Consider the following 23890-nt stretch of genomic DNA (forward strand, 5'->3'; position numbering starts at 1 on the left):
CCAAGACAGACAAAGGAAGCTGTTGTCATGCCAGGAGAGATAAATGGATTTACAACCAGAGGAGTTGGGAGACGATTGCAGATGGTGGAGATGGTCATTTCCCTTCCAGCTCCAAATCTACAACAAGAAGCCTCTAAACCTCTATGATTCTATGATTCTATGGTTGATTGTATCAAACGCCGCTGAGAGATCCAGCAGAACTAGGAAACAGCTCTCACCTTTGTCCCTAGCCCGCCGGAGATCATCAACCAGTGCGACCAAGGCAGTTTCAGTCCCGTGATGAGGCCTGAATCCCGACTGGATTATTGTCACCAATAAACCCCTCCCCCACACCAATTGAGTAGTGCGCAAATAAGGAGGTGAGTGGGTATTAGTGTAATGTTAGGCTCATTTGCAATTGTTGTAAGAAGCTGTTCACTTACAGGAAAACTCAATGCTACACAAATGATGATTTTTGAAAACCCAACAACCCCCACAGGCCTGCCCACAAGCTTACTATTCCTCCAGAATAGAAGCCTGAGGTTTTGCTTTTCAATTTACTTTGCACATAGGTAATCTTAAAGCTTTAGTTGCTTAAGCTGCTGTTTTAGGGGGCAGGTCTCATTTTTGTGAGCATTGGGGAGGGCAGGTTTATTGCTCCATTGATTAGTATTCTGCCTGGTTGCTGCCTACTGCTTTGGAGTCAGCTTGTAGCCATTGCCTGGCAACCACAATGTAAAAGTACAACAGCAGCTCTGGAGTGCAAACATGCTGCTTGCAAGTAACTCTCAGCCTCATCTTTCTCCTGCGAGGCAAAGAAGGATTAAAAGAAGGCACATGGGCACATAAAACAAGGAGAGAATAGAACTACAGGTTGAATGCACAAGAAGGTCCTTTAGGTCTTTTGGAACATTTGGGCTTCCTGAACTAAGGTTTGGTCTATCTGTTTTATATTTCCCCTTTTACTCCTCCCACCCTGTAAAGTATGTGTTGGTGAGAATATTCAATAAGCTTCTGGAAGTGAGCTTTCCAGGCGTAGATTTGCTTTCCTATTTCTGACTTTTCCCCATTCTTTCCCGTAAATCTTCAGGTCAAATAACAGTAAGCCACCTTTCTCAGGGCAACAGGGGCATGGCCTTTGTACAGCTGCATGTTTATTTCTGGTATGCTTATTTCTGGGGAAACATTTCCTCCCAAACTTCTTTCTCACAAGCAGAGTAGATAGTGTTCAGCAGAAGAGAATTGATGCATAAAATAGTGGTGTCTGGTGGGGTGGAAAGCAAAGAGACCAAAAGTGCATGTAGCTGGAACCAATGACAGGTGAAACCAACTCATTCTAGTTTTGTCTCCATCCCCATCATTCAGCCCGGACACTGAGATCCAGTGCCGAGGGCCTTCTGGCGGTTCCCTCATTGTGAGTAGTGAGGTTACAGGGAACCAGACTGAGGGCCTTCTCGGTAGTGGCACCCGCCCTGTGGAATGTCAAGGAAATAAGCAGCTGTCCTATTTTTAAAAGACATCTGAAGGCAGCCCTGTTTAGGGAAGTTTTAAATATTTAATGCTGTATTGTTTTTAACACTCAATTGGGAGCCAGTCAGAGTGGCTGGGGAAACTCAGCCAGATGGGCAGGGTATAAATAAATAAATTATTATTATTATTATTATTATTATTATTATTATTATCCTCTCTGGTGAGTTCTACAAAGACAACAACGAGACTACAGAGGAGGAAACTGATAACCTGTATCATTCCATTTACTATTTGTAAGTCAGAAGGTAGGTAGATGCAGTGTGGCTGCAGGCAGTTTGAGACTGAGTGTCCCATTCACCCTAGTGGCATCATGACCTCTCCAGTGGCATCATGACCTCTCCTCACCTAATAAGCATAATGAAACTTCATTGGGAGCAGTTGCTCCCTGGTTTCATTTGTAGAGGTAAAGGGACCCCTGACTGTTAAGTCCAGTCACGGACGACTCTGGGGTTGCGGCGCTCATCTCGCTTTACTGGCTGAGGGAGCCAGTGTTTGTCCGCAGACAGCTTCCGGGTCATGTGGCCAGCATGACTAAGCCACTTCTGGTGAATCAGAGCAGCGCACGGTAATGCTGTTTACCTTCCTGCCAGAGCGGTACCTATTTATCTACTTGCACTTGATGTGCTTTTGAACTGCTACGTGGGCAGGAGCTGGGACCGAACAACGAGAGCTCACCTCGTTGCTGGGATTCGAACCACCGACCTTCCGATCAGCAAGCCCTAGGCTCAGTGGTTTAGACCACAGTGCCACCCACGTCCCCCCGGTTTCATTTGTAGGTAGAGATTAAAGATGTATGACTCTGTGCACCACAAATCAGCTGTCTCTTGTGACTGACACAGGTTGCCAAAGATAAAGAATATAAACCTTTTATATATCACAGGTACCCAGGTACATTCTTTCAAACTTAAATTGCTGTGATTTTTCTATTTCTGCTTGTTTTAGAAAGTGCACAAAAAGGAAGTGCACAGATGTGTGTATACACCTAGTACATCCTCATAACTCAAACTGGGAGTAACAGCTTGCTGAGTCCACAGTGAATTGTTACTTCTTTGCAAATGAATGGTTAATGTGTATGCAAATTTCCAGGCCTCCAAGGAATTCAATCTGTCATGTTCTCTTTTTGGACTCCCAATTGGGGTTTGCATTTAGAAATATATATATTCTTTGACTGGCAGTTGAAGGTTCTATCAAAGACTTAAGTTACTTGGGCATTGTGATGTCAGCCTGCAAAAAGATGATGGATGAGTTTCACTTTGGGTAGATTACCTCATGGGAATCTCTCCCAACCTTGCAGGCATACTGCTCATGTCTGAGGTCTCTGACAGTTTTTAGTGCTTGAAGAAAGTGCATTCATTTAGCTAGTGATTCAGTATAGTTTGCGCTTGGCAGCCATGTTTGCTTTTATGGTTGTAGCATTTTCAAGATTTCCTCCTGTCTCTCCACTCAGCCTTCTCTTTCAGTGCATTGAGAAACATTTGGAGTGAACAAGGTGGCTTGCTTGGCATGGATTTTGGTACCCCATTTCCTATAGGATAGGTGCAGTTGAGGTACTGGCAATTATGCAAGCTGAATTTCCCAACTGAAATAGGAGGCTTGACTTTGCTGGTAGCACCAAAACAAGACTGGACTTGTAGTAGGTCTAACATACAGTTAGGAATAACTAAGACTTGGGACTTGTGAAGAAGGGAGCTTTCCTCATGGCTAGATTCACACTGTAGCACTAAATCCAGAAGTGGAAGAAGCTCAAAGAAGAGGTGATAAGTAGTACTGAATCAAATGCATAAATCATGAAATTATTCAAACCTTATACTGAATACGATCATTGGTTCTGTCTGGTGTAGTGTATGTCTGTTGACTAGTAATGGTTCTGCTGACTAGTAGAGGGTTCCAGACAACTGTTTTCCTAGCAATAGTTTCTTAAAATCTTTTTACACTGATAATACCAGGTAATGAAGCTCCTTGCATGCAAATATATGCTCTTCCCCTCAGCTACACCCCTTCCCCTTGCATGTTTGCCATTTTTTTTTATCTCATGCTGATCCTGCTAGTCTCTAGTGAACAACTCGGACTTGCAGTTATATGGCCACAGGTATTGGCACATTCTCCTCATGCTTTGCATATGTCAGATATGCTGATTCAACCATAGGCACTTGAAAAATTCCTCATATGAGAGCACACTAATGTCTCATTATACTTCCATGAAGTAGCACTCATTTATTTGTGACACAAGTGAATCAAAGAATTAATGATAAAAGCTTAACAGCTACCAGCCCCAACAATACTGTGTAATGCTTTGCTTTGTGTGTTCCATGAACCTGGGGAGAAAGTAGGACTTAACTGAATCCTTTTATGTCTTCCAGAGCCTTGGATCAGCAGACAAGAAGGACTTGTATCCATCAAAGTAAGTTTTATATTCTTGTGTGTGGTTTCAATGGGATTTAAAATTTTAAATTTAAATAATTGCAATCTTAATAGTATAAGCAAAATCTGTTTTTCTTCTGCATTGTTTGTCTCTGATATGTTATAACAGCGATGGCTAACCTGTGGCTATCCAGTTGTTAAGTCACAACTCTCAGAGTCCCTGCCTGTTGACTATTCCAACAGCATCTGGAGGGACACAGGTTAGGTACCTCTGGATTAGAGGAAGGAGAGCCAACTAGAATCTATCACAGTGAACATGATAGTAACGTGATAACCTTACCATAAATGACACAAGGTGGTTGTTGTAATCAGGGATGCCACAGAGATGCCATCTTCATGTAGCTGCTGTCTGAAAAGGTTTGTTTTTAGTTCAGCCAACCTGAGCAGCCATAATTCAGTACCCAGCACTAAAAAAAAAAATAGCCCAAGCTTTGGTAATTGCTGTGGACCGTTACAACATATCACCACAAACAAGGATTCTTCAGAACAATTGTTCAGTGTTCTGATTGTTCAGGACTGCTCTTGTGGCAGCTCCCAGTTCCTTCTGCACGTGCAGGGCACAACTTTCTTGCCTTGCATTTGTGATGTGGTGTGATATTTAACCAGAAGAGTTCTGTCAAGAGAGATTGGCCCACAGCTATGAAGCTTCTTTCCTGTGGTCATTCATTACAGTATTTTCGGGTGGAAAGTATCGCATTCCTTTTTGATACTTGGTAATAGAGAAGGAAGTTGTTAGAGTCCTTTAGCGGCATTATTTTAATTCACTGCCCTTTAAGATTTGTTTTTTCTGTCTGGTTTAAACACAATGTTTGCTTGACATTTTGGATATAGGGCGGAATACAGATGTAAATGCAACAGTATGTTCCTAAAATATTGCAAATGAATCTGGATTTTTAATGTTTCCACTTGAGCAACTTTTGCTGGATATGCCTGTTATCCATTTGCTGCCCCAAATAACATGGAAATTTATTTTGTCGCATATTTTTTAAATCTTCAAATAACAACAGCTATATTTAAATGCATAGAACTAATGTTTATATTGTTGTACAGTCAATTTCTTACATATGTGGAGGAGCATAAGCAAATGTGCATGACAAGAGGTTCCCAACTATCCATATTCTTATCTACTTTTTTGTTCAGTACTCTTTGTTCTGGGTCTTCCTTTGTCACATGGGAAATGTAAACATGTAGCAGAGAAATGTGAAAATAGGGCACATTGTCCTTTGACAATGCCACGCAGGCACCTATGGCATAAGTGTGCACTTGGTGTGAGTGCAGGTACACCTGAGTTTGGTTCTCCCTACCCCTCAGAATATTCTTGCTAACTAGCCATTATCATGCTGTTGAAAAATGCCACCTACATAAGATTAGGCTTCTAAATCAGCATTTGGATTTTTTAAATTTAGAACTATTAGTCTACTTGCTTCGGGGCATTTTTTAATTGCTAGTTCAGGGAAAGGGAGTGAGAGCTTCCAGAACTTGGCAGTTTTCACAACTACTCCCCTTCCTATGCCGCTGGCAGCATGGTTCCATCAGGAGGTTAAGGTACACTGTCTTGAGTGATGTGAACTACATTAGTCAGTCTTGGCATTTTTGCTGAGTCATGTAGCATCACTATGACATTGAGATTTTAAATATGTACAATAAATGCTGATCCTAATGATGTGCTTATTCAGAATGGTTCTGCTCTTGGCAGAACTGGGTCTTTTCTATAAGTAGGAGACCTGCACATCCCAGTAAGTCAAGCTTATATACCTACCTACTTAGCAAGACTTTGCTACTTGCAGCTATCCTATAGACATCCGACATCTGTATATGGCAATAGTGTTCAACCTTTTCATATACTGGACCCACCTTTCGTCTCATCCTGCAACATTCAACACACACTACTATATCCACATTTTCTGTCACCTCTTATTTCTGGTATTCCCTTTTCTTTTCTTTAAAAGCAATAACAAATAAATAATGCTTGGTGGCAAAATTGACACAATAACCTTATTTTCCCACTGTGCAGTCAAAGTTCATTTTAACTTATTGTATCTTTATCATATCTTGTAACCTTACTGTACACCACTTAGAGGTTCCAAAAGGACCTCTCCAATGGACAGTAAAATGGCAGGTGCGATTCGGTGTAAGGAAGGGCAAAGGGATGCATGTTGCCACAAAAGAAATCTCCGTTTTAAATATAGATTTAAGGGGTCTGAACTAGTGGTGAATGACCAGGAATTGGACCTTGGGGTCATAGTGGATAGCTCATTGAAGATGTTGACACAGTGTGTGGCAGCTGCGAAAATGTCAGATTCCGTGCTAAATATCATGACAAAAGGCATTGAAAATAAAACTGCTGATATCATAATGTTGTTATAAAAAATAAATGGTGCAGCCACATTTGTAATACTGTGTATAGTTTTGGTTACCTCTCCTCAGAGAAGCTATTATAGAGTTGGAAAAGTTTAAGAAAAGGAAGTTAAAACGATTAAGGGGATGGAGTGACTCCTCTATGAGGGAAAGTTGCAGAGTTTGGGACTTTGAAGTTTAGGGAAAAGGCAAGTAAGAGGTGACATGATAGAAGTTTATAAAATCATGTATTGTATGGAGAAAGGTTTCTCTCATAACACTAGAACTCTTGAACATTCAGTGAAGCTGAACGTTGGAAGATAGATTCAGAACAGATAAAGGAACGTACTTATTCACACAGTGAATAGATAAACTCTGGAACTTACTCCCATAGGAGGCAGTGATGACCACCAAAGTAGATTGCATTAGAAGATGATTAGATAAATTCATGGAGGAGGATACTATCAAAAGTTACTAGCTATGATGGCTACGTTTCTGCTTTCAGACTTCCCACAGGTATCTGGTTGGCCATTATGAGAACAGGATGACTTGATGAGCCACTGGCCTGATCCAGCAGGCTCTTCTTGTGCTCTTATCTTCTTCCTATGGTGTTAAGCAGTATATAAACTGTAGAAATGAATAAAATAAAACATAGTTCAATCCCTCACTGCTGGGATTGAATACTCCATTGGAGATCTGCATTGCCCACTGCCTCCTTTTTGGGATGCTCATGCATCTCTAATTAGAATCCTCAACATCAGAGTGGAGGGGAGTGTTTGATGGATTTGCCCTCCTCCCTATGCCAGTAGTAGTTCATTCTATCTTGGCCTCAGGAGTGGGGTAAAGAGCAGTTCTGCCATTTAACTGTATCCTCTCTCATCTGTGCTGTACCACAAATCTATGAACCCAAACGGTTTTTATTTACATTTAAGGTTACATGTAGTTATGCTGTCCCTGGAAGTGAATGTTCTAGTGAAGGGCAAACCTTGGTTGCATAGATTGTACTGTTCCTTGAACTGTAGAATTGTTAAGCGGCAAGATAGCATTGTCTTCTTTAAAGCCTGGTGCATTATTTTTGTTTTCCTCCTCAGCTTGCAAAGTCTTTTCTAGGTTAGACAATGGGCAGCTGAAAGTTTATGTATGTTTCAATAAATTGGTTGTCAAGAACATGTTGCTTTAGTAGGGAGAGATACTTAGAGGTGTTCAGGAAACCTAGCCTCTGAGCTAGGCAGTGGACAAAGGAGTTAACAGGTCAATCTGTGTCTAGCACAGCATGCATGGTTAGCCTTGGGTGTCAGCAAATTAAGTAAGCTGCTGTGTCTCATATTTCATACCTTCTGTGTTGAATATTTCATTTAGAAAAGCAAAAGCTGTCCCTGGTGACAGCTGGCAATTTCTCCTGCCCTTTCTCCCTGGCCATCTCCTAATGGGGAGCATGACAAGGGTGTCACTTGCTCAACAGGCAGTTGAAATAATAAAAACTTCCTCCACAATCTTTTGCTTCTGTTCAGAGTGATAAAATCAGACTGAGACATTTTGAGAAGGGGCTCTAACACTTGGAAGCTTAACCCTACATTTTTATTACTGACAGCTGAATCAAACCTGCCTGGATTTTCTGCATACCTGCCATATCCAAGGCTGCCTCAAACCTTAATCATCAGTTAAATTGTTGCTTTAAATGACACTGTATGGGAATTGGTTTTGCAGTATTCGGATTTGAGCTGTCCAACAGTATAGGAGAGACAGTTTGTTCAATTTATGCATGTCATTCTATTAGGCACTAGAAGAGATGATCAAGATCACTGCACAAAGAACGATTTTGAAACTTTTGCGCCATGTCTACAATTATGATGTTCAAACTTAACTTGGAACATTGTCTTTAGCCAGCCCTTGAACCCTCGAGTCATAGCAAACTATTAATTTAAATAATATCATTATTATTGTTCTATCATATTGTATTTTCAAGACAAGGCCACATCTCTGCCTAGAGTTTGGTTCCTATCTCAAAAATTGTTAGTTTAATCAAGCTCAATTTCTCTCTCTCTCTCTCTCTCTCTCTCTGTCTTGTGTTCTATAGCTTTGAATGGATTGAGATTACATTGGGATACTTTTTACTGCTTTGGTTGATATAGAAACACATGTTTCCCCCTCCATAGTTTGTAACAAACATGGCCTCTTCTGAAATTTTAGTACCATTTCAACCCACTTTTTAAAACCTGCTTGGCCAAGACTCTCATTGCCATAAGTGGCTAGGACAATTCAATAATAATAATAATAATAATAATAATACTATTTGCTGCACTGGCATAGAGAGGGAGACTTGAATGTTGATTTATCAAACCATAAGGTGAACTTTTTCCTGCCATGCTGCCCTCTACCCATCCTAAAGGGACCACCCTGAAGAGCAACAACAGAGAAGTCATTCTCCTTGGCCATTCAGGTCTTGGCCTCTCTTTGACTCAGGGGTCATTGGTGGTGGTGGTTAATGACTGGTCACTGCCAGTTAATGAGCAGTTGAAGGTGAACAAAATGAAACAAAATGAAAGAATGCATGGCTAGCAGAAAGACCTTGGTGTACTCCAGTGGATTCCTTATACCCCCAACATGAATTCATTGTAAGCCATGGCTGAAAACCATTTGTATTTGATAAAAAACCCAAGAATGTAAAATGTAAAAAGGGGGTCAGGGGTTGTGTGATGAGGAATTGCATTGATGCCTACAAAAGAGGCTGGGCAGGGAAGTGTGCATCCCTATGTCAAATCTGACAACCACCAAAATTAATGCAGACAGTGCTATCATAACTTCATTCTTAAAGTGATCAAGCAAATGGATGTAATGGGTGTGATGCTCACACTTTATCTGCAGTGAGTGAAAAATAGTGAAGTCCTCGTTCAAATAATGAATGTGCTCTTTAGTCCATACTAAGCTAAAGTAAAGATATTGTGCTTGGTGTTTAGAATTGGCCACATCTGTTCACATCTACTCTCTATTTATTACAGGGAAATATGCAAAGGTATTGTCTTTGGAGTTTTCCAATAGTGAAGCCATGTGGCTCTAAGTGATGGAAAATATTTCCTTATGAATAGGGAAAGTGCAGCAGAACCCAAAGGGCAAAGTCTAGGGGTGCCAGACAGTAGTTTTCTTTGTTTTTCTGCTTGGATAGAGGTAGGATGAGTGCACAAAAATTGTAAACCTATATGGCTACAGGAAGGTCTGAGAGAAAAAACAGCTGCAGGAGGAGGAGAGGACAGAGGGTGAAGAAAGAGCTGTGAGTGGAGGGAGGACCCTATTCCCACCCCTTGGACACCCTGGGAAACTCAACAAACCTGCTGTACCTGGGTGTAGAGAGTTCAGCTTAATGGGACACAGCTGTGGGTAGCCGGTGAAAGTATTATCTACCTTCTGTCTGCCTATAGGAAGCAAGTCTAGAGTGAGAGCCTAGGGTTATGCCTGCTGTTTCCAGGAACACATCTCGCTGAGACTTGTGGGTGAGCTGAGGGTTTGTTGGACCTTGGGTGAGAACCCAGAGGCTGAGAGGGTATGTCAGAAGAAAAATGAAATGATACTGATTTATATATATTAGTAACTTTGTGTTAATGCAACATTTTTATATGAAACTCTGCATTTTTGTAATGTTTTCTGTTGCTGTTTCAGTATTTTGTGCACCGCTTAGAGATATATTTTAATAAATTAAGTGGTATAGAAATTAAATTAAAAAACAAGTAGGTTATGGTCAATAGGGACTGGACAATGACTTGCCCAAACTGAAGGATCAGCAACTGGTTAAGGAACAGGAGGCTGAGAGTAAAATATATGGACAGTTTGCCTGAGGAGGGATGGACATTTTTGCAAGGCAGTCCCCTTAGTTTGAAATGATGACTCTACACAAATAAGTTTTTGACATCATATCTTACTGAGAATAATACCCGCACTGTGTATAACCATGTACTGTAAGGGGGAAATGTTCTAGGTGGGGTGGATTATCAACATTAACAAAACAAAACATAGTACTATATGAAGTAAACAATACTACCTCTCACAAAATACTTGAATAAGAATTTTGCATTCATTTTCCCTGCAGGAAGTTACAGCTGCTATTGCTGCAATTTGAAAATAGCAGAGCTGGGGCCAAGCATCACTCACAAAATTTCTGGCTGTTTTGTCAAAATCTGCAAGGCCTGTTTGAATTTAGAACATTTGCTGGCTGGCCATGGTTATTAAATCATCCCATGCTGCAGTATGATATACAGTGGTACCTCGGGTTAAGAACTTAATTCGTTCTGGAGGTCCGTTCTTAACCTGAAACTGTTCTTAACCTGAGGTACCACTTTAGCTAATGGGGCCTCCCGCTGCCACCGCCGCGCAATTTCTGTTCTCATCCTAAAGTAAAGTTCTTAACCCGAGGTACTGTTTCTGGGTTAGCGGAGTCTGTAACCTGAAGCGTCTATAACTCGAGGTACCACTGTATGGCAAATTTGCATGTACAAGTGTTCCTTAAGCCTGTGTGCAAGAATTACAAAGAAGTATTCACAATATCTAGTACATTTTGTAATTTCTTCTGATAAAAATCTGCTGCCCAGTTCTGGGGAGAAAAAAAACAGGACTAGAATTCTCCTGAGATTTTAAACCAACTCTAATTTCAATTAGGAATGGGAAACAATTTATTTGGTTCTCATTTTAATGTAAACCTAACTAATTCACATTTTCTGAACTATCCATTGAAATTAGCATTTTTCCATGTTTTGCAATGCAGTACTTATGCCTAATAATGCACACAAAAATGCCTATATTGGTGAAAATAACATACAAAAATACACTATTTTAAGATATATAATACTTGCAAAATGTATATATTAGGCAAAAATGCATACATTAGGGGTAAAATGCACAGGAACCCTAATGATTTTTTGTGTGGACCCTTTTTAAAAAATTGCAAAATGATGCAGAAATGGAAAACTGAGAGAATTAAATTTCACAGGTGTATCCATCTGTCATGTAAATTCCTTTCCCAGTACCCAACCATTTATATTTTATTGTTCAGTAGTCTTTATCCTAGGTCGCAATAGATCTCCTCAGTTAATTTCCACCTCTTACTCCCATTCAACTTCTGTTCACCTCTATGATCTACAACCTTCTTGTATCTGAAAAAAAGCCACATTTCTGAATGATAAATCCACTCATGCATTGGGAGTTTTGATCCTCATTTCTCTTGCTCTAAGTCAGAATGAGGCAGAAAACTGGTAGCAGTTTTCAGATTGTGTTCAGCTGGTCTTTGTGCTGAATATTATATGATCAATTTAACCAGCACTTGAACAGAACACACACTTCGAAAATGGAATGTACAGTCACAATGCCTGTGCATTTTCAATGCCTCTAGGCTGCAGAGACTGTTTTTTGAATTACAATTATATGATATGCAATTCGAATATAGTCCTGGTAAACACTTAGTAATTATGTTCACTTTGTCCAGAGCTTATAATGGGACTGAGGTTGAAGCAAATTCTGATTCTGGAGTAGTACATGTAAATTTGCCTAAATAAAATGTCCCAGTCTCTGACCAGATGTGGTTCATAATAGCCAGGGCCACAGCTCATGATATTATTTTGAGAAAAGTAATACAAGCAATCAATTCTGATAGATGTGGAAAACACATACCAAGCCTTTATAACCATTTTGAAGCAGACTAGTATGTTTATGGATGGAATTCTCTTCAAAGGTACCAAATTGGTGGTTCCCAGCTCTCTAAACAAAGAGATGCTGAAATGGGTGCATGGTGGACATCTAGACATGGAAAATGCAATTGGCTTGCTCCCAGTGTCCTATATTGGCCAAATGTTAACTAGGATATGGAAAAACTCATTCAGAACTGTGCAGCATGTCAAACATACAAAGTTTATCAGCAAAAGCAACCTATGATGTGGCTTCTAGAAACCTGTTGTTTGTTATTTCATTCTGGGTAAAAGTATGGTTTTAGACTACTATTTTCATTTTCTGAAAATTGCATTGCTCAGCATATCATTTCCCACCTTAAATCTGTTTTTTCCAAGATACCTAAGCCATAGTCATGTCTGATACTGCACCTCAATTTGATTGCTATGACTTCAAAGCATTTGCACAACAATATGGTTTCAGGCACATTACTTCAGGTCCTAGATACCCACAGTGTAATGGGCTGGTGAAAAATAGTGTCAAGACAAGATCATCAAAAGAATGCTAAAAAAAATGAGAGAATTCAAACACAGATCCTTACTTGGCCAAGCTGAATTACAGAATGGCACCTTTGAAAGTTTGTCTCTGTCCTGCTCAGCTTTGTTTGGGGGAAAGGTAAGAATCAGGTTGCCTGGTTACTTAGACATAGAGTTGAGGCACAAAGTTGATGTAAATTGTACATATGTATAGTGGGAAAATGTGGCCACTCAAGAAATATCTCCTCAATCTTATGAGGTGATGACAGAAGAAGAACAAACATATCAGAGAAACGGAAGAGATCTTCAACTGATTCCTAAACAGGATCAAAGAACAGAATTGGCTGCAGACACAGCAAAATCAAAAGATCTTGATGGTGATCAAAGCCATCATGCAGTTGACATGGACAGAAGTGACCAAAGGAAAGCAGAAACTGAAATGCTACCTATACCTCATAGATCTACAAAACCGAGGAAGCCAAACCAGAGGCTAATAGAGAACTCTTGATTGATAGGTTCCGTTGGTTGTTGTGTTTGTTTTTTTTGGTAGAAGGGAAAGATATGAGGATACTATCACTTTAAGTGGGTTGTGCATACATGAATCACATGAGACTGGAAGTGGCCTCTGGGTAGGAAAATGGTTCTGCAATAGAGTAGCTCTGATTTCATTTAACAGAGACTCTTCATTTTGTAAATACAGTGCCCCCCCCCCACATGCTACTTGTGTGTGACCACATTTACTCATGTCACCACAAAATAAATAAATTAACTGATTTGAACCAGGAAATGGCACCAAAGCAGCATGAAAAAAGCAGGAGAGAGTTGGAGAGTGGGGCAAAGCAGCTTGCACAGCTGTTCTAAGTGTCTCGCCGCCCCCACTGACTTGCTCTCCTTGGCTTTCTTCTTCCTGGCCAGCAGAGCCATTGCGTGGTGGGTTTATCACATCTCTGCCTGCCTGCCCATCCCTTCCTTGCTCCCTCACTCGCTTGTGACATATTTTTTTTTACTTGGGCAGGATCTAAGAGTCCTTCTGCTAGCCATTGCCCTCACCGCCCCACAAACAGGCAGCAACATTATTTCTTGGTGTGAAGGGAAAAAACCCATCTCCAGCAACTTCCAAGACTAACAGGGGGAGTGCTGAGAGACCCCGCAGCACCAGGAGCTACCCAGCCACCTACCCACCAACCCCCCATCTCAACTTTCAGGTCACCAGAGGCAGGCAGGGCATGAGTGCGTGAGCTGGGGGGGAGTTAACAGATTTCTTTCTGGAATCAGATAGCACAGTAATGAGTGCTCAACATGCATTGTATTCCATAAGTTTTCCAGAAGTGACTTTTTACATTGTGCGAAATTTCAAATACAGTGTGGAAATAAACAGGGAATAACTGTTGAATAAACTGCTGTGTGAATGCTCTAGAACAGGTCTGGACAGACCAGGCTTGCAGAATCATCTTCTTTTATTAGCAGCTTGATGTCAGCCTGCCAGAGTTGATGCAAAATCACTGCTCAGCATGTGGTTGGGGTGCAGAACCAGATGCAAGCTGGTAGTTGGGGGATATAGCCAATTACATATTGAACCCTGAAAAGTAACTCGCCTGCATAAGTACAAATTTGCATCTGAGATACTAAAGATCAGTGTTTCCCAACGTGGGGCCATATGGCCCCTTGGCGCCCCCCCCCCCGAATATTCCAAGAGGGCCACATGTGAAAAATGGGGGGCCATAGCACGAGGCTAGGGGACCACAGTGGGAAGTGAGAGAAGTGAAGGGTTTTTTTTTTTAGTTTTTTTTTAATCCTGATTGGCTGGCTATCCGCTTGGCCAAGTGGGTAAGGGGGCAGCCCACCAGGGCCTAGCACTCCTTTTTGCCATGGGTGTATTCTTGAAGCAGTTGTGTCAGCACTCTAAAGCATAAGATCAATTTTACAGTTAGGGAACACTGAGGCTTGAAGTTGAGCTGCTTGAAAATATGCTGTGGATTAGGCAAGTAAGCGTGCAAGAAAATTGCAGCCTTTGAAAAGAATGCTTTTATTGTTTAACAGTTGAAATCAGACACTCTTACTCATCTACTGCAAATTGCCCAGATCAATAGATCCTGATTGGCTCAGCTTGTTCACTGTAACTAGTCATAAATATTTTCATGACAGCCTACTCCTTTGCCTAAGCAGTAGATTAGTTAATCTGTTCAGACACTGCTTCTTGAAAGGGCTCATCAACCAGCCCTAGGAATCAAGGTCCTTTTCAGAGGCCTTTCTCTGTTGCTCTACCTTGTCTAATGAGGTGGGTGGTTTGGGAAAGGACCTTCCTGCTAGTGGTGTCCCAACCAAGGAATGCTTTCTCTGGGGAGGTCTGTTTTGGTATGACTTCATTTGTTCTTTTACTACCCTAGTGAAGTTGTTTCTATTCACCCAGGTCTCTTGCTGTTCATTTCTGACTGCATACACACCATACATTTAAAAGCACATTTCTCTGCTCAAAGAATCCTGGGGACTGCAGTTTTTAGGGGTTCTGAGAATTGTAGCTCCATTAAGGCAAGCTACAGTTCCCAGGATTACTGTGGTGGTGAGGTGGGTGTGTTTTAAATGACTGGTGTGTACGCAGCCTCACTTTCATTTTACCTGGTGTTTTTTGTTGTGTTCTATGATTACTGGTGCTGCTGCTTTTAAAATGTGTTTGATATTTTATATTTTGAGTCTTCCAAATGAAGAGCAGGATAAAAAACTGTGTTTTCCATATTCCTGCTACCCTTTTCTTTTCTGCACAGCCTGCTTATCCTATCGTGCATATTGCTCCTCACTCCTCTTGCACCAGTTCACTGACAGATTCTTTAATTATCAACCTAGTTTTTCATGTGAGATGCTTTGCTTTCACACTACTGATTAACCCTGGCTCCTGACCTTGTCTCGCCCTGGACTGTGTTTTTATCTCTGGTCCTTGGAAGAACTTTTCTGCTAATGATCCCTGCCCTTGATCTTAGGCTTAATCCTGTGACATTGCACCACTTCCACAGTACAAAATATAACTATGCCACATCATTGTTAAAGATGCGCAGAGGGCTAGTCTGAAAGGCTTTTCTCTTGCCGTCTGGATACTTTTTGAAGAAGGGAGGCTGTAGAGGAGAGACAGAGAGATTTTGATGTCTTTCTCACGGTGCCTGTTACAAGAGACCAACTTCATAGGTATCCTTATGTAATTTAAAATACACATAAAGAACGCTTCAAAATGTCTATCCTGGTTTATACTATGCAGTTAAAACCAAAACCAAGCAAAAATAAATTAAAATCAATTGTTCGTATGGAAGAAAACAATCTTCAAGTTTTCTGGATCCCATGCCATGAAGGCCTTTAAAGCTTTACCCAGCACCTCGCTGCTGTTTTTTGAACTAGTTGCAGCTTCTGTCTTCAAGGCCAGCACCACATAAAATGCATTGCAGCAGTCATAAAGGGTGTTTCAAGAGCATGGATCATGGTTGCCAGACTATTCCTCTCCAGGAGAGGTCACCACTGGTTTACCATCCTGTAACTCCTGAGTCCTAAGTTTAAAAAAAAAATGAAATTAAAATCTCTCTGGTATTGGTATAATCTAATTTTCATGATTTGACCATAGAGGATTTATTTTCAAAGGACAAAAGAACTTTCAGGTTTAAGCAGATTCAATTCATTTTGTGTATTGATGGTATAAGGAATTTTTTTGCTACCATTTGTTGAAAGGGTACCGTTCATTTTAATTAACCATTGTGAGAATATTAAAAAAAATAAATGTTTAGCACTTTAAAGTACCATAATTGAAATGCACAGCACACCTCTTAGAGGTGTGAACCAGTTCAGAAAAACATTTTCTTGCCTTTTCTGGCAGCATGTTGCTCCTTAGTAGGCATTGTTATCTGATCTTGGCCATGAGATAACTACTCTCAAAGATCTGTACAGTGTTTGTGTCTATACATTCATTGTGCAGGGAAGAACTTGGAATCCATTGCAGAGTTTGGCTACAGAGAATCTGTTCGTATTTCAACTTTACATCTAGTTTTTAGACCACTTGGAAAACAGAAACCAACAGCTACCAAAAGGCTGAGAAACCTGGTGTGGGTTGCTAGTTTTTCAGCCCTTAAGATCAAATTTTGGTACCATTCACAACTTGTCATTACTCCTTCCATCACTTTTTGTCCCTGTCCTCTGCCATTTCTTCTACTTCTTGGTGTGTTTTTTTCACCTGCTAGTATCTCTCTTTTTTCCTATTTGAAAAAAAAGCCACAATTTTGGGGGAACTCCAGGATATATTTTGTAAATTTCATATTTTACAACATACAGTATTTCTTCTAGAGCAAAGTATTTCTTGGAATATTTTGATCACAGAAATGTGATATTTTAGGTGTAGAATAAATATACACGTGCTTCTTCCTGAAGAAGCTATATAGAGTTGTCTCTGACACCATCCAGCTACAAGCAAATACCTGGTTTGTACAATATAACACTCAAGCAAAGAAAACTGCAGGAAGTCAAAGGGACCACATGGCAGCACCAGTGTTGAATTGTACAAAATAAATCCAAAAAAAGTTCTTGAGGGTAGGCAATAGGTGGTGGGAGAGAGAAGAAAATAAAATGCTAAATATTTGTACATCACAGTGAAGGTGAAGTCCACATCTCCAGCCAGACATCTGATGTGTCATTTTGGATTTCACAAACACAGAGGGAGCTTTTTTCAGGGCTAGCCTCTGCAGACACTGCAGCTTTAATGTCCAAGCACACTGCGTGTTTCCACTCCCCTCAAATTCATCAATCAGCTCTCGGTAAGGCTCTGAAAGGGCCAGTTTATTAAACAAACACACTTAGTGTAAAAAGTTTATTCCAGTTAATTAGGACTTCATTGCAATGGAAACAAATTATCCAGCTCTTCCACGCCAAGTTAAACAGAAAGGGTGTGAGTGCAGGGGGAGGGCGGGGGAGAGGGTCCCATATTGAGGGGAGGCAAACAACCATCTTAAGCAACTTTATTTATGTTCTTTTAATATATTTATTTGGTCTTTCCCAAGCTGTAAGCATGGGCTACTAGAGGGCTCTGCATCTGAGTTGTTCCAAGGCAATCTCTAGAAAGGGTTGAGTCTAATCCCTGTGGCCTGGTTCGCACATGCATGCTCATCATTCAGTTAGGGCGTGGGGTGGTGACTTGCATGTATAAATGGGCTGTGACAAGCTGTGTAGTGGGCAAAGACCCATTACTATTTATGCAGCAGTCCCAGCAGGGTCCCTGTCTCCAGCATAGTAAAGGTAAAGGTACCCCTGCCCGTACGGGCCAGTCTTGACAGACTCTAGGGTTGTGCGCCCATCTCACTCAAGAGGCCGGGGGCCAGCGCTGTCCAGAGACACTTCCGGGTCACGTGGCCAGTGTGGCGAGCCAGAGCCGCACACGGAAACGCCATTTACCTTCCCGCTAGTAAGCGGTCCCTATTTATCTACTTGCACCCGGGAGTGCTTTCGAACTGCTAGGTTGGCAGGCGCTGGGACCGAACAACGGGAGCGCACCCCACCGCGGGGATTCGAACCGCCGACCTTTTGATCGGCAAACCCTAGGCGCTGAGGCTTTTACCCACAGCGCCACCCGCGTAGAGCCACCCAATCAGCATAAAAGGGGAGATTTCTTATCCTTTGTTTCTGATTGAAGCCAATCAGAGTGAAAGGAGGTGTGTCAGCCATTGATGATAGGTTCCTAGGGTTACTCTGGAGATAGTGCATGGAAAGAACACTGTGGAGTTGTTCTGTATGTTCCAAAGCTAAGTATTTAGGGACAATGAAAGCACAAAGTGCTTCAGTTTCAAGAGAATGGTATGCTAGTTCTGTTATTTACAATGGAACTTTAAGGAAAATACAACTTAAGTCACTCTGAAATAAGGCATTGGAGCACTCAAAATCATTTGCCCATGAAGCTGCACTGGAGATAGTAGATCTCTCTGAAAGTCAGCACATGAAGATTTGCATTGATCATTGTGATGCATCCTTAATTATTATTATTGTACAATTTAAATATTAATGTATAATCTTAGAAGTGGAACAGGGCTGTGAGAGGGCATGGCTGAATTTGCCACTACACTGTTGTCCATGACAGATACAACATTAGAGATAGAACTCTCATATCACCTTGTGTAAGCTCAAATGTGAGGTGATAACATTAAATGAGAGCTAGTGTAGTGTGGCTGTTAGTGTTTCAAACTAGGTCTGGGAAGATAATGGGTCTATTTTTTAATAAATTTTCATTTTCATTTTTTAAAAAACAGCAACATACAAATTGATTAACTTCCCAATAAACATATATGTTTTTACTTCCCTCCACCCCTTTTGTGATTTCTTATAATTTTAATTTTTAATACTTCATTTCCTACATTATTCCATTTATTAGTTACTTCCTGATTTTTCTTTACTATTACATTTAACTGCTTGTTTTACGTCAGTCCTGCTAATGAACTTAAATGTATACAGAAACTTTTCAAGTATTCAACAAATTTTCCCCATTCCTTGATAAACTTTCTTTCTTCTTGGTTTCTTATTGTTCCAGTAAGTTTTGCCATTTTGGCAGAGTCCATTAATTAGTCTGGCATTCCTCCTTGATTGGGACAGAATCTTCTTTCCATCTCTGAGCATAAATTATTCTGGCTGCTGGGAAGATAATGGGTCTAAATGAAGCTCTGACATGAAGCAGAGTCACTATCTCTAGGCCCGTTATACCTCACAGGGTTGTTATGAGGATAAAATGAGGCTGGGGCTATGTGAGCCACTCTGAGCAAATTGGAGGAAAGGCGAGATAGAAATGTAATAAGTAAATAAATGCAGTGCTTCGTACATTCATCTGTCAGCCAAATGTGCCTTTGGCCAGGGCACAGCCTGACTCCCTCCATTGGCAATCTTCGCAGAGCTCTGGCCCAATGGTTGCCAGTGGCTTGAATTAATTAATTTTATAATGAATGATTTTAAAGTGTTGTTTGTGCTGTTTTACTGTTGTTAGCCGCCCTGAGCCCGGCTTCGGCTGGGGAGGGCGGGATATAAATAAAATTTATTATTATTATTATTATTATTATCCACATTGGAGAAAGCTGTTGCAGTGGGATGCCAAGGCCATCGTTTTAAGGATTTGGGATGCTGGACTCACAGTCTTGACTCAGCTACACGGTCTCCTGAATAGTCTGGGCAAATCATTAGCCTAGCCTATCCCACTGTGAGTTGCTGTGGGGAATTTGATATACATTGTACAGCTATAGCACTATAGAAACTATTTATCATAATGATAATGTTGGCTGCCTGACTCATCCTTTCTGTACTCTCTGTAGGCCTTCTTCACATTGACTAGGATATTGTGCTTTCTTTGTGGTCTGTTCATTCTCTGCTAATATCAAGTTGTTGAGGACTATTGTTTCATTTGCTTGTTTACCTCAAAGGTTCCCAATAATTTTTCTAAGGATCTCTTCCAGGATGGTAGGTAGGTGTTGCAGGTATATATGTTACCTCTTTTATGTCACACCAGGACCACCATTCATTGTTAAATTTCCAAACCATTACATAATCTGGTGCATTCTATTTCTTCAGCTAACCAGAAGCACTGATTTACTCGACCTACCAATGTAACCCAGCTGAGGTTTAACATTTTGGGGTTCAATGAATGGGTAGGAAATGTGAGCCTACATTGATGGTAGAAGCATCGGAAGCATAGAAATAGCAGTGTCATAGGGGTGACTGGGCTTTGGGCAATTAATGAACAGCTATCTGCTTTTTCTCTGTAGTATGTTCTCAGCAAAGGGACTCTACACTCATCACTGTCATTTATCATGTAGCAACCAGAGAAACTTAACATTGCTTACATTTTTTTCCTGTTCTGTACAAATCTCACCTCTGTGATAATGCCCCAGCTAATCTTGGCCATAATTTTTGTCCTTTCAAAAATCCTAGTTTCCTAGAGGTCACTTCAAAGCGTTTGTAAGAACATAAGATGAGCCTGCTGAATCATGCAAATGTCCCATCTCATCCAGCATCCTGTTCTTTCCATGGCTGACCAGATGTCTATAGGAAGACTGAAAGCTGGGCATGAGCACAGTAGCATTCTGCCCAGCAGCTGGTATTCAGAGGCACAATGCCCCTGACAGCCTCACTGCCAAGGAGCCTTCTGCATCCTCTGGAAGCTGCAAGATACACCTACTAGCCTGAAGGCACTGGCTTCCTTCTAGGCACAAAGTGGGGTCCTGCATTTTTTTGGCTCCCTCTTTTTATTTATTCTCTTTTACTGATGTGTACATGTGTACTCTTGAGAGTCCCATGGACAGCAAGAAGACCAAACCTATCCATTCTGAAGGAAATCAGCCCGGAGTGCTCACTGGAAGGACAGATCCTGAAGCTGAGGCTCCAATACTTTGGCCACCTCATGAGAAGAGAAGACTCCCTGGAAAAGACCCTGATGTTGGGAAAGATTGAGGGCACAAGGAGAAGGGGACAACAGAGGACGAGATGGTTGGATAGTGTTCTTGAAGCTACCAACATGAGTTTGACCAAACTGTGGGAAGCAGTGGAAGACAGGAGGGCTTAGCGTGCTCTGGTCCATGGGGTCACGAAGAGTTGGACACGACTAAACAACTAAACAACAACAACATGTGTAAATAAGAATATAAGAAGAGCCTGCTAGAATAGAACAAGCCCAGCATTCAGTTCTCACAGTGGCCAACTAGATGCTCATGGGAAGCCTCCTTGTGATCCCAAGCAGATGGTATTCAGAGGAAAGAGAAGGAAGGAAAGGAAATCTGAAGAAACTACTTTTGGGTGTCAAGATATTGGGAAGTGCTATCTTAAACCTAAGGGTTAGTTGAATACATAATGGCATATATCCTGCATTGTCTTCCGAGTATATTCATCACCCCATTTACATCAGTAGTTTGTTGGTACTGAAAAGTGTGAATCTTTGCAGTAATAGTATGGCTATCTCCTGACTGGTTCCCCCCCTCCCCACTTTGTATTTGCCTTTTGTTTTAACAAATAACTCCATAACATAATTAATTTCGCTCCTCCCCTGATAGCCCAAGTTACCAGGTAAAAGATCTAGAGTGAAGAAGGGAAGCCCACTCTCCTTGATTCATCACCCTAAACTTTTATTGCACTAGCCAAAGGCCATGGTATCATCCAAAAACATCAACAGTCACTACATATACACTAAAACCACAGTCAAATCTATTAAAATTCTTTTTTACATAGAATAAAAGTTGGTTTTAAATATAAAATGTACAAATTAAATATCTGAGTCCCCTGGTTATTTCACCCTAATCTTCCAAGTTGCCAAAGCTGCCAAGGCATAGAGAGCTACTTTAGACATACCTTGATTGGATGTTACTCTTTTGTTGCATTGTGTCATTCTGCTTCCTGTGAGTTAAGTTAGATGTACACAGGATGCCATAATGCCCTGGGAGGCCCATGTGTGGAGAGAGGAAGAGAGAGCGCACACATACATCTGAATACATCTAGACAGTGGCAGATTAAGCTTAATAGGCCTTGTGACAACAACAGTTTGAGAATAGTGTAGGGTTTAGTAGTTCTATATGTTAAATCCTGCACTGGACTCTGAGGGTCTGAGATTAACTCATTAAACCAATGTTCTAGGAAGAACATTAGAATGCTCTTCAGGATTAGGATGGTAATGTTGAGTCTGGTGGCAAACATTTTTATTTTGGGCATCAGAAATACTATTTCAGCACTTCCATTACCCACTGTCCAAGATCTCTTGTTTGCTTTAGTCTACTCTGGAACCTTTCAGTCCTTATGACTGACAAGGTTATCTCTGGTCTTCTGCAGTGCTATGCAGTACACACAACTGGTGGCTTGCATTCATTGTGGGAGGCATCTTGCCAAATGTTCATTTCCCTGGGGCATTTCTTGCATGTCTAAGTGTGTGTGCGCTACAGTGCCCAAACCAGGAGTGCAGGAGGGAGAGAAATTTATGAATACTGATTTGCAGTGGAGGCAGAACAGATGAAATAGAGTACCTATGAAAAAGAAGAAAGTAGGACAGCAAATTAAATCCCACTGTCAGAATGCTGGAGGCCATCTAATTTGCTGAGCATAGAGCACTGAGTATGCGGTCAAGAGGCTAAGGGCTGATGGGTAAGATTGTTGGCACTAGTAACAGCAGCTGTCCATTTGCCATACCTGCCGTAGCTCCCTGTATTGGCAAATTTTTCAGCATACAAAAAGAAGGGAGCAGGAGAGGAATCAGAATTCCCTATGCTAGAAGGCATACAGGACTTTTTAATGAGTGGATCAACTATTTCTGCTGCCTTCTGAGACAGCAAGAACCACACTAGCAGAGTACATATAAATGGTGACCGTGTGGACATTCACTATAGACTTACCTGGCATTACAATATACAGTTCTTCTTTTGAGAAGCCTGCCTTTGGAAAAAGGATTTTGTGAAGAACACCTCAGGGTGAAGCAATGCAAACAAATATTTCTTACCATATTTGGGGTGCACTGAGTTTTTAGATGCCAAAGCCCTTCCATGTCTAGAGGGTCAAAAGAAATGATTATTCCAGTGTGGTACCTAGACATACATCTTGACCACATTCACACCATAGGTTTAAAGCACCGTTAAACTACTTTAACTAGTCATGGTTCTGTCCAAAGTATCCCAGGGACAGTATTTTTTTAAGGGTGCTGAGGGTAGTTGGGAGACCTCTGTTCCCTTCAAAGAGCTGCAATTCTCATAGTGGTTTAACAGTCAGTCCCTTATTCCAGGGAACTCTGGAAATTGTAGCTCTGAATGGTCAAGGGAGATTAGATTTTCTAGCAACTCTCAGTGCCCTTAACAAACTCAGAATCACTGGATTTCTTTGGGGAAAGTCATGACTACTTAAAGTGGTCAGTAATAACTAACATGGCATCAGTAAAGTTAACTCTTTATTAAAAGAAATAAACAGGCCAGGAGGCCTCATGAACACAGCAACTCTTCCCAGTAGATCTTGCCCCCAATGAGGCAGTTATGAGGACTGAAGGTCCCCACCTTGCCATAGTTGCCTATGCCTCCTCCTCCCCTGGGTCCTTCCCAAGCAGCCTGAGACTCTGTTGACATGTCTGTCTCTGCTCTGCCTTCTTCATAGTCCTTTGGGTCCTGGGAGACCAGAGGGGAGGGGAGCTGGTCGCAGGAGGGCTGGGGAGACCCCCTGGCTTTTCCAGCCTGTCCGATCTCTGCCTCTTCGTCCCCCTCTTCTTCTGCCTCTGATCCTGGACTGCTTTCAGCCACAGCCTCTTCCTGCTCACTAAACTCTGTTGCCTCTTTAGTTTTGGACACCTCCTCCTCCTAGTCTGCTCCCTCTTCTCCCTCTGACCACTCATTGTCATCCCACCACCAATCCCCTGGCTCTGAGCCTTATTCCCTTGGGGGTTCACCAGCAGGTCCGTTCCCCCCCCCCCACTTTTCTAC

At 41.4% G+C, this 23890-nt stretch overlaps 1 protein-coding gene across 7 annotated transcripts in view; it reads left to right on the forward strand.

The window, feature by feature from the left end:
* The window catches only part of LOC310663962 (ankyrin repeat and fibronectin type-III domain-containing protein 1-like), a 328708-nt gene that overhangs the window by 201386 nt on the left and 103432 nt on the right, over positions 1 to 23890 (forward strand). For 6 of the 7 annotated variants that reach the window (XM_083412404.1, XM_083412403.1, XM_083412405.1 and 3 more), the window contains one exon: positions 3870 to 3910. In XM_083412404.1, the coding sequence (XP_083268530.1) occupies positions 3870 to 3910 (41 nt within the window). Of the gene's footprint in view, positions 1 to 727; positions 912 to 3869; positions 3911 to 23890 lie in introns of those variants that run through there. The other variant, XM_083412407.1, reaches the window with a different exon arrangement.

Source organism: Podarcis tiliguerta, assembly GCF_965153285.1.
Source record: "Podarcis tiliguerta genome assembly, chromosome: 14".
Taxonomy (NCBI): domain Eukaryota; kingdom Metazoa; phylum Chordata; class Lepidosauria; order Squamata; family Lacertidae; genus Podarcis; species Podarcis tiliguerta.